Below are 11,736 nucleotides of genomic sequence, written 5' to 3'. Positions count from 1 at the left end.
GAATCCTTGGCTAGAAGATTTCATGGTTTCAGCATTGCCATGAATCTTTTCCTGATTGAGCAGCAGGTTGCTTTGCTCACTTAAACAGCATTGTTACATAAACAAGTAGCAGATCTGTTTGCTCCAAGCAAAGTCAAAATTTCCATCTGAATTTTAGTTAATCAGAATATAAGGACCGATTCAGGCTTTGGATTTTTAAATTTCCTTGCAGCTGTGTTTCCCTGTTTCCACTAAATGCTGTAGTTTAAGATTTAGAGAATTATGCAAAACACACTTGCAGTGCCAGGGCCTAATCAGGGTTGGATACCTTTCCCAATAATGTTGGCTGGCAGTTCCTTCCCCTCCTTTGGCTGATGGTGGGGCAGAGATCTCTTGAAAATAATTCAGTCCTATAAGAGACTATGCAAGGGGTTTTCAGACATTGCTTAGGCCTGCTTAATTCCAGGACTATGCATTTTCTTAAAATAACCTTGAGAATTAAAGTGCAAAAGTATGCAAATATCCCATTTACTGTGTGCATCTATAGATAAAAGTGCAACATAAAGGCGAGTTTACACATCTAACAATTGCACTGCAAAGCCTTTACAGTTCACAGCCCAACCAATCTTCCAAAATACTACTGTGGTGCACTTAAAATCTGCAACTTTGCAAGGAGGTGCCCACAAAGTACCTTCTTTTGCATTTGCATATTTGTGTACAAGAACACAAACCGTTTAGACAAGCTTTTAGTCCATTTTAAATGCCAAAAAGATCCTCAGGAGCTGCTTTGTTTAGAACACACACTCAATACTTTATTAAAAACATTTTTTCAAAAGTAGTTTCATAAAGCTAGCCATCAGCAAGCCTTGATAGAGGGGTGGAAAATGAATCGTATATCTTTAACCAGCAGAAGTCAAAAGGCTTTTTTTTTTTTTTTTTTGGTTAGCTAACAATGGAAACTTTTTTTTTTAAGTGTTTCCCTCCCTCGGTCTTGCCAAGCAATAGAAAAAAAAAAAAAAAAGAAAAGAAAAACTTGTTCCGCTGAGTTCAACCCCAGACGGGCTCACAACTTCCTTCCTGCTTTCCTCCCCCTAGCCCCCGCCTTCTGCCTCCTCCCCCCACCCCCGCCACCAACTTTTTTTTTTTTTTTTTTAATCTTACATTGAACAAACACTGAAGTAGCCCGGAGCAGACACTGACAGGGGTAGTATCTCCACCGCGGAGAAGGGCGTGCAGGGCCGGCCTGGCGTCGCCACCGCCGGGATAGCCTGGCCCCTGCGCGGCGGACCTCCCCCAACCCCTCGCTCTTTCGCACTCTTTTTTTTTTTTTTTGTCTTCCATAGATTGTTGAGGAAATCATTTCTGAGCATTTCTGCTTTAAATGCATCTCGACCCTACTTGGGTCGGCGTGTAGTCCACACAGGACCCGAGAATCTGAGAAATTGCAGGTAAGCTTGGCGGCTCTTCAATGGCTCTGGCCTCTGAGCCCTCTCTCCCTTCACTACGCTCTGGAGCGGATCTGCCATTCCGGGTTCTGAAACTGCGAAAAGGGGTGCGTTAGGGAGACGGTGACGAGGTTTTGATTTTTGGAGGGAGGCGTTGTAGTGGGACCTGGGGCCGGAGAAGGAGAGACGAATTTTCGGCGTTTCTTCAGCCCGCCTTCCGGGCTCTCTCTCCGCGCCGCCTCCCCCGGCGTGCTGCAGAGCACCGGGGCTTGGGCCGCCGGGAGGCTCGGCTGGCGGCGGGCGAGGCTGCCCGGGATGAGCAGAGGCCCAGCCCTCCGCTGCACGGCTCCCGGGGCTTAGATCGCCGCCCTTAGATTGCCTTCCTCGGGGTTTGCGCACCTAGTCACCCGTCTGCAGCGACGCAAACCCCGGAGTTCCTTGGAGGGGCGCGGGTCCTGAAGCCCGCAGGCACATCGCGTCCTCGGTAACCGGGCGCGCGGAGGGTTGAGTAGCTGTGCGCGCGCGTACACACACACACACACACACACACACACACACACACACACACACACACACACACACCACCGCGGGGGGCGGCAACTAGAGGGGCGGTGAGTATTGGTTCCGGTACAATATACTGCAGAGTCCCCATCCCGGGCGTGCGCAGGCGCGCCCCACACTCAAAAAACACTTGTTTGGGGACAGGCGACAAGGCCAGTGCTGAAAATGCTTGGGCTGCAGCCGGGCAGTTCTCTCAGGCCTTAGTAGGCCGAGAGACACAGCCCCAAGTCCAGGGTCAGGGTCAGGAAGGTAAACGGCGGGTACGCAGGCGCCCTCCAGATCCGGGCGCTGGCAGCTATTTGGGGAAGGCAGGTCTTGCTCAGGTTCCCCTGACTCGGTCTCTGATGTCCCGAGAGGGTGGAGCAGGGCTGCGCCGTTACCCTCGATAGCCAGTGGTTGCTCAGGCCGAGTGTGACGGGTCAGCGGCGCTCCGCGCACAGCACCCTTGGGGACCAAGTAGTTGCACATCCTCCCTCGCCCATCCTCATGGCTTCAAGACTAATCTTAGAATTTGGAATTTGAAAGGAGTTCAAAGCCGGTCCAAACCCGAGAGTAGGGGGGCGGGTTAAGCACACCGGGGAAACGCGTACCCAAACCGCGCTGACTCTGAGGGAGCCGGGCATGGGTTCCCCCGGAGCCTCGTAGTCCCTATAGGTGAGACGTCCTATGGCACCCGGTCCCGAACAGATTGGGGTCCTAGGGCTCCCTCTGGGCTTTGCCGGCGGGCTCTCCCCACCCTCTCCTCCGCGCCCTCTGGGGTCCTGACTTTTCTCCTTGTGTCTCCACAGAAGCGCGGTTGTTTATGGAGCTTTGGGCGGGGGCCGAGCCCGCAGTTGTGCCCCCAGCCCGCCGCCGAGGCCATGCAGCCCCATCGGCGAGAGGAGCTGCTGCCGCCGGACCTCCGGGGCTGATCCAGGAGCCGCGGGAGGAGGAGGCGCCAGCGGCGGAGCTGGAACCCGAGTCGCGGAGGCAGGCAGCGCGGCGGACCCAGTACTATGGCTGTGTACTGCTATGCACTCAATAGCCTGGTGATCATGAATAGTGCCGACGAGGTGAAGAGCGGCGGCGGCCCGGGGCCCAGCGGCAGCGAGACGCCCCTGCCCCCTGGGAGGGCTGTGCTTAGCCCGGGCAGCGTTTTCAGCCCCGGGAGAGGGGCTTCTTTCCTCTTCCCCCCCGCCGAGTCGCTGTCGCCAGAGGAGCCCCGGAGCCCCGGGAGCTGGCGGAGCGGCCGGCGCAGGCTGAATAGTAGCAGCGGCAGCGGCGGCGGCAGCTGTAGCAGCAGCAGCAGCAGTAGCGTGGGCAGCCCTAGTTGGGCGGGCCGCCTGCGAGGTGATGGGCAGCAGGTGGTGGCCGCCGGTACCCTTTCTCCGCCGGGACCGGAGGAGGCCCAAAGGAAGCTGCGAATTCTGCAACGCGAATTGCAGAACGTGCAGGTGAACCAGAAAGTGGGCATTTTCGAGGCGCACATTCAGGCGCAGAGCTGTGCCATTCAGGCACCCCGAAGCCCACGTTTGAGCAGGGCTCGCTCGCCCTCCCCGAGCCCTTTCCGCAGCAGCAGCCAGCCCCCTGGAAGGGTCTTGGCTCAATGTGTCCCAAGTGAGGAACGAAGGACAAAATCTTGGGGGGAGCAATATTCAGAGGCTTCAGATGCCCACTCTGTGAGAAGAGGAGGGCTCAGTCTGTGCCCCTCAAAGGACAAGGAGGGAGTGGCACTTCTTCCTGGCCAGGCCACCACGAAAGGATCTGGGGCTCAGAGTGCAAAGGATTCCGTGAAGATGGAGAAAGGGACCCCTGCTAGTACCCCTTGTGACTCATTTTTAGCTATGGAAACTAACAAGAGGGTCGCTTCTTCTTCGGGAATTCAGAGCTGCCAAACTCCCCCAGAGGAGCTGGTGGGAACGAGTTTAATGATGAACACAGCAGTGACTGCAACAGCCTCATCCACTGGACCACACCGTCCACACGATCCTGCTCTGGTTGAGCCAGCCTGCAAGCTTGGAAGCCTGCACCCCTGGGAGGCCCTGGTTGAGAGGCAGGGGCAGTTCCTGGGCAGTGAGAGAAGCCCAACCCCAGAGCAGAGCGGGTCCCTAGGTGGAGAGCCCCCTGGGAAGTTGGGGAAGGGAAATCTGCCCTGTGTCCTGCCAGGCTCCAGAGAGCCAGAAGTCGGTGAAAGGCCAGAGGATGCCACTGTGAATGCTCAAAGCTCAGAGCCATCTGAAGCCCTGAGCTCGTCCAGGCCTTCTGGAGACCTGGGCTCTCTAGGTCCTGCAGAGACCCAAAGTGAGGTCTCAGTGATCCATGAACGCCCGCAGCTCTCTGGCAGAGTGGGGGAAGGGTCTTCAACACTGGGCCTGTTTGGTGTCAGCTGTACAGCGCAGCCAGGGACTGGAGAAGTGGAGGCGGGAATTTCTTCTGGCAAAATGCTGGAGCCTTTGCCCTGTTGGGAAATGGCAAAAGATCTGAAAGAACAGCAGTGCCTTCCTGGGGACAGGGTGGATGTGCAGCCTGGGAGCTCCAGGGCTTGGCTGGGCCCCATGGAGAAAGATGGTCTGGCTTGGACGCGTGGAACAGGGGTACAATCGGAGGGGACTTGGGAAAGTCAGCTGCAGGACAGAGATGCTCACCCCAACAGGGAGTGGCTGCCCCAGAATCAAGAGGACAAACCTTCTCTGGGAGAGACCTGCAGTGCCAGCAACATACCAGCTATACCTGCAGTCATCATTACGGATGTGGGTGCCCAGGAAGACAGGGGCTTGGAGGAGGTGCAGGAAAGCCCTCGGGGCAACCTGCCTCTGAGGAAACTGTCCTCTTCCTCTGCCTCCTCCACGGGCTTCTCTTCTTCCTATGAAGACTCAGAAGAGGACATTTCCAGTGACCCTGAGCGCACCTTGGACCCTAACTCGGCATTCCTGCATACCCTGGACCAGCAGAAGCCCAAAGTGGTAAGTCTTGCCTTGAGATTTTTCTAGAACTCTTGCTACTTTCAGCAGACCTTTGAATCCTTATGTGTCCCCAGTTTTATTACTTTCTAATGAGTAATGACTCTGACCAAGGTCCTGTGTCAGTCACAACTAATATTTCTCTTCAAGTGTCTCTGCTGGGGAATATATAGGCAAGGATTTTATAGATTGGACTGTGAATCTGAGTCACTCCCACAGTTATTTCCATGGACATCTTAAAAAACAAGCTTTTGAGGTACTTCCCATAGAACATCACTCCTCTTGGGAACATAATATTCATGTCATCCAAAACTTCCTGATTAATCCCCAAAGATAGTGAACAGAGCTGCTGAGTGTAGCTTTTGTCTGAATAAGCAAAACATTTAATTCTGTGATTCATTCAGATTGTTAAGGATGCCATCAAATTAACTCAGTACCCACCACTAGGCCAGGAAAATGAGTGATGTGATTCTATGACAGGGCTCTGAAACCTGTAGATGTGGTTGTGGCCCATTTATGTATGAGCAACCTGTGAGCCTTAGTTAGGACAGGACATTGCAATATTAGTGTGGACAGTGTACTAAGGTGTAATTTGATGTATGAATTAAAATGAAAACCATGCTCTGGGCCAAGCAATCAGTTTCTTTAAAAAGTTTTTTTGTTTAGTTGTTTTAAGATTTTTGTTTTTTTAGTTGTCATTTTAATATTTTTAGTGGTTATGTGGTGCTGGGGATTGAGCCCAATGCTAGGCAAGCACTCTACCACTGAGCCACACATGCTAGGCAAGCGCTCTACCACTGAGCCACAACTCCACCCCCCAGACAGTTTCTTTTGTAACAATTTTGTATTAGGTTGAGTTGCTTGAGATAGGCACCTGGGTGGTATCTCCAAAGGCAGGTGGGCTGGAACAGGTTCATTTCAGGTACATTTTCGTGTGTATCTCTTTGGAGTCTCATACAGACATCTTGTTCTGGCAATGGCAGTAGACAAGAATTTATTTCTATTACATGGTTAATCTCAGCTGAAGGCTGTTTTCACTTTCCAGAGGATCAGAATATCTTTCAGAAGACATATGCATTGAAGCTAGCACTTCTGAAAAGGTCTGGCCTTTCTCTTAGCTTTTCCAGAGAGCATGGGGAATTTCCTAGCTCAGGGTGTGAGGGGTTATTGTGCTACTTTGGGTGAAAGGCTGAATGATAGGCGAGCTTCTGATTTCATCTTGAATGCCAAATGCTATTCATTGTACCTCAATAACTTTATTCACCATAACTGGGTGCTTTATATTTCTACTCAGCAGCCTTTACTATGATTTTGGACTCCAAAACATGTTTTTCTCTTACTCCCACCTCAGAAATCACAGTATGAATTTTTGAAGACCAGGAATTTCTTTTCCTGAAACTCTGCCTTCTGCTGATGATCCAGAGGCAAATATATATGCAAACTCTGATCCCAATCAACCTGGAATTTTGTGGCCAGGACAGGTTCCCAGGCATTGTGCACCTGTTGTCAGGTGTGGGCACGTCACTTTTCGGGGGGTGGGGATCCACCTGGAGGGAATGGTGGTAAACTGCAGGTAGAAAATACTTCTTTTTGAAGGTGTGACCCAGATTTCTCTGCCCTCTTGCCCAGCAGTCAGGGCCTAGGGAATAACAGGTGGTCCTCTATCCACTCCTCCCATTTGCTTTTGAAACCCTGAAGCACTGCTGGCACACCCAAAATTGCTTTAACTTGTTCTCCAAGTTTCCATTTGCCCTTTCTAGTGGTGGATTAGCAGCTCTTGTTGGCTGGTTATTGAAATAGTTTATGTGTCCTGATGTGTGAAAAGAGGTCTTGTCTGGAAATAAGTTAAAGAGGAGACAAATAATGACAGGTGATAATTTTTTTCCCCTTTGCCAGAGGGATGCCAACTGAGAAACCAGAGGGATAAGTGGTGTTTTCAAATTAGCTAACAAGTCCAGAGGGAAATGAGGGCGACCTGTTGTCCAAACTACCTCCCACTTTTAAACAGGTTTTCAGACATCCATGGAGTAGAACCAGGGAAAAATTCCCTACCATCTCTGCTCTCTGAATCATTTGAGGCTAATGGGGGCTGGGCAGGGGAGGAGGGAGAGGGGAGAATGTGTGTGCTTTGCAGGGAGGATGGATAACAAAGTGGAAATTATGGGATCCTAGGGGCTTTTGAGCTTTAGCTGAGTTTTGCAGGATCAGCAAAGTTTTCTTGTACAGATTGTGACACTGGAACCTTATCTATGACACCAAAACATCTGCTCATTGGGTCAAAAAGTTAACCTGATTACCTGAGATTGATATTTTGTCTACCGAAGTCCAGACATCTTTATTGACCAGGCCTGTTGGCTGGGCTTGTCAGTGTTTGGTAGATAAAACTGAGACTGCACTTTCTGTACCATAATCTACATGGAGTTCTTTTTTGCACTTGGCTGTCTCTATCGACCCTACTGCCTACACGACAGCTGGACACACTCTCACACTGCTCAGGCATGCTCATCCTCACTCTCATGGTGCTTGCACCCACTCTAATACATGCTCACATGTGTTTGCACTCACACATACCCACACTCATATTCAAATTCATTCTTGTGCACACTTTACATGCAGGTTTGAGATTCATGTTCAGAGTCCCAGGCACATACCCAATTCCTGGCCCTCAGACCTATATTAGACCCTGAGAATTATTCATTTATACTGCTCTACCTTCCTACAAAGTTACCCCTCTCCTGCGTACCTCCTGTAGCACATTTTTGTTCCTGTTGAAGAATGATCCTGTGCAAGGTGGTGTGCAGGCTGGGCGTGACAGCTTCTAAAGGATCAGACTCTTGAAGTTTGCTCAGAAGTCATATCACACACCTGATCTGCAGTGGCTTAAATTCAGGCACAGTCGCACTGTTTTGAGCAGAACTTGATTGCATTGAGCAGGGATGGTTTCTCTCCTTTAGAACAACTAAGCCTAATCATCAGTTCTTTATTTTCCTTTATCACTCCATGTGAGAGTATCTGGGCCATTAAGACACCAGATGGAAAGTACTATATTAATATATGGACATTAATATAAAAATAGGTTTTATTGATTTGTTCCAAAAGTCTTTATCAATTATGTGTAAAAACAGCAACAACAATAAAACCTGGGGGTCAGTATTAGGAAGTATACTACTGCCAACCTCCTGACTTCTTGGCATTTAACACTTTTTAAGGGCTATTGGGATTTTTTTTTTGGGGGGGGCTAGTTTTGCTGTTTTTTTTTTTGATACTGAAAAATTAACTCTTACACATAGCAAAAATATTCAAGCAGTTTAAAATGGCTGTGGTTTTGAAAAGTATATACAAATTTTATTTTTAGGTAAACCAAACTAAACTTTAAGGGGCACTTAAAAGGATGCATCTGGTAGTGAGTATTTTTAAGTGGAAACTTCTTTTATGGATGAAAACGTTGAAGGCCCAGATTTGTGGGGTTATGAGTTCAGGCTGCACAAGACTGTTTTCTGAAGGTGGGGTAGCCCTCTCTCTGGAAAGGATTCTTCTGGCAAATCCTCAGCAGCTTCTAGATCTGGGAGGACTCAAGTCATTTATGTGAGTTTCCAGGTGTTACTGGTTAGGGATGACGAAACCAAGACCTGGGAGGCAGCAGCACCCCAGGACACTCATGGGCTCTGCCTCTCTGGCTCAGTTTTCTCCTTTTGCAGGAGTAAGATCTCATGGGTCCATGTTGTTATAACTCTCTATTTAATTGTAGACATGCTATTTGAAACCCAGTGTACATGAAGTATGCCTCAGGGCGATAAGAGGTGTGACAAGATTGGTCTGGTCCTTGGCACCAAGGCAGAAACTGAGCACCTTTAATTTTGTGCTTTTACTTGAGATCAATTTATTGATCTACTTGTCTTCTATTTCTTTACTGGAAGAATGGTTCTTTGTAATTTCACATTTAAAAAGCATCATCAAAAGAAATCATCATAATATCTAAGGCTTTCATTAGTAATCCGACAGCTCTTAGAGACTGCTGGTAGGATGCCCAAACCGTTAAACTAAAATGTATACTCTGTTTACCAAACAAAAAAAAAAAAAAAGGGAGGGAGGGATCTTTGATTCCCTCCAATGTTTAAGTTTGGAAACTGAGGCTTTGCTAACAGAGTCAAAACATCACTTCAAAGACCGAATCTCATCAAAGATGAACGTATTTAGACAGCTTAAAATCCTTTCAAATAAAAAGAGGAGTTGATTCTCAGCATTTTCAGGCAAATGCTTAGATTTTTGCAAAAATATGGCTCAAGACTTATCTAGGCTTTAGGTTTTATAAGAAAACATAGTAAATCATTTGGCTGCTGCTTTTAGAGAAATAGATTCCAGTTTGTAAATGCTAGTTTGAACTTTAGTTTGCTGCCGAGTCACTTTTCTAATTTTGTCAGGCTTCAAGTTATTTACCTAAAGTTAGATTTTTAAAGTATTTAATGGAAGGGATTTTATATCTTGGTAGGAAAAAAAAACACCAATGCTGTAGACTTCAGATATTTAGCAGGTGATTTCAGAAGTAACTAAGGAGCTCTTCTAAATTATGTTGGGTTACACTATTGGTGTCTCTAGGTCTGTAGATTTTGATAGGAGAGGAGACCTTGGCATGAGAGGTTTTGTACATTGTGCTGTCAATCCCACGAGAAGTGTGCCTATCAGTGATTTTTTTTTTCCCTCACTAGGTAAAATTGACATTGGGAATGACATATTTTTTTGTGAGTCATTGTTCATTGCCTTAAAAAAAATCACACCAAGCCCAATTATGACCTCTTTGGTCATATGCAAAGTCCTTTAGAGTGCCAGCTGCCTGTTTAAGATTTTACATGACCGACCAGTTCTTCTGAGTGTTCTGTGACGGCATACTGTGACTGTATACTTACTGAACCAAGTAATGACGGTGCTGCAGATGGTTTCCGTATACAGAGCAGAAACACCCAGCATTTCCATCAGAACCATGGGGCCAGACTATGGAAGGCCACATTGGAGGGCTGGAAGAATCTGCCAACCTGGTCTCCTGACTCTAGTCAAACTTAACTTGTTGTAATACTGTCACCAACCCCAAATCTCACCACGATCCTTTCAGACTCCTTGTTATCTGCTCACTAGTCCCCCTTCCTTCACCACATCTTCCTAATGGAGATAGCAGCCCTGATCCACTTTTTCTAGGAGAAAACTCTTAGTTTAAAGAGTTCAAGTCTCCGGCTGAAAAACATTAGACTATATATGATCTCAATAGGGATTAGACCTTTGTGCTTGCTATGAAAAAACAACAACTTTTCTAGAGTTTCCATAGTGAACATTATCTAGATCTGGCTCTGGGAGAATCTTTAGAGCTCATTTTCTCCAACATTCACATTTTTTAAAAAAAATACTTATTTTTAGTTGAGGTTGGACACAATACCTTTATTTTATTTATTTTTATATGGTCCTGAGGATCAAACCCATGACCTCACATGTGCTAGGCAAGCACTGTACCTCTGAGCCACAACCCCAGCCCCAACATTCACATTTTAGAGATAAAGAAAGCAAAGCCAGAAAGCATTCAGTAGAGTCACAGGACCTGTTTCCATTCTTTTCACTCAAGAAACTTCTTTAGTAGACAAGTTCTTTACTTACCTTGGAAGATCCACATTGGCTTTGAATACAGTGTGTACTTTTGAAACATTTGTTAGAGGAATGAGTGAATGAGTGAATGAATGAAAGAAAGTATCTCACATTACCTACCTACTAACCACCTAAAAGATGAAAAAAGAGAAGACGATAAAAAAAAGTCCAGTCAAGGCAAATTCATTGCTAATTCCTATACTTACTTTAGTAAGTATGCTGGATTGGGGTTTAGGAGACCCAGATTGAAAACCTAGTCTACACCTGGCCTGGAAGCTCTCTGAAAAAGTGGCATGAGTGAGCATGACCTCATGGGGTGGCAAGAGTTCAGTGACATAATGTTTATGAAAGTGCCTAGCATAGCATCTGGCACATAGTAGAGGCTCAATACGTGTTAGTGTACATGGAGTTGGGAGACATTGTGAGTACCAGTGAGGCAATGTCTGTCTGGAAAACCCATTGGGCCCCTTGGAAGAATTCCTGTAGTAACCGTAGGATTTTGTTTTTAGTTCCACTTTCATCTCAATACAATCCTGGAAAATTATTCTACCTCAGCCAGAAAGGCTGGGGTGAACTTCATTTCTCAAAGACTTGTATTCACAAGCTGTTGTGGGACCATAGTTGTTTTCCTGAAATGCAATTTCATTGATTGTTTAGAATAAGGCTGGTCTGACCTTAAAATTTCTGTTTACTAGTGTCCTTTCCTTTTGTTTAGTTGCAGATTATTTTAAGGCTTGGACTCAAAGATGGGGGTGAAGGGCTTGGTCAGCAGAAGTGCCTACTGCTGTATATAAGTCTCAAGGTCAAGGTCAAGCATGCTACATTATTGCAGAGTGTTTGTGCAGGGCGGACCACTCTGATATTTCTTACTTAGAGACAAGGGCCTTCCAGGCTATGGGCGAGGACAATTGACTTAGGATAATCATTTCACTGGAAAGCCAACACTCCAGCTTGTGATTAACTTGTCTGGTGTGTTTCTCGATAATTCCATTATACTATTTTCTGTTTACTGTTAAAAATCTGATTTTCTCTCCTTTTATTGAGCTTTACTTGGGCATTTTATTGACTTGCTATCTTGTTATGGAAACCCATTCAACAAAAGGTATCTCTTTGGGCTACTAGCCAATATTGCATTTAAAAAATTTCCTGCAATTTTTATTTCTCTTGTTTTTGACCAGCCATTA

The 11,736-nt window shown here is 47.0% G+C and overlaps 1 protein-coding gene across 4 annotated transcripts in view; it reads left to right on the top strand.

Annotated features, from left to right (window-relative positions):
• Positions 1 to 1,114: 1,114 nt before the first annotated feature.
• Positions 1,115 to 11,736, top strand: part of Itpkb (inositol-trisphosphate 3-kinase B) — a 99,181-nt gene continuing 88,559 nt past the window's right edge. The window contains exons 1-2 of one of the 4 annotated variants that reach the window (XM_005326546.5): positions 1,115 to 1,427; positions 2,774 to 4,927. In XM_005326546.5, coding sequence (XP_005326603.1) covers positions 2,981 to 4,927 — 1,947 coding nt within the window. In that variant the 5' untranslated portion in view covers positions 1,115 to 1,427; positions 2,774 to 2,980. Of the gene's footprint in view, positions 1,428 to 1,753; positions 1,909 to 2,109; positions 2,235 to 2,496; positions 2,640 to 2,773; positions 4,928 to 11,736 lie in introns of those variants that run through there. The other 3 variants (XM_078022921.1, XM_078022919.1, XM_078022920.1) reach the window with 3 other exon arrangements.

Source organism: Ictidomys tridecemlineatus, chromosome 10, assembly GCF_052094955.1.
Source record: "Ictidomys tridecemlineatus isolate mIctTri1 chromosome 10, mIctTri1.hap1, whole genome shotgun sequence".
In the NCBI taxonomy this organism is placed as follows: Eukaryota; Metazoa; Chordata; class Mammalia; order Rodentia; family Sciuridae; genus Ictidomys; species Ictidomys tridecemlineatus.
This window is presented reverse-complemented; position numbering and strand designations above follow the sequence as displayed.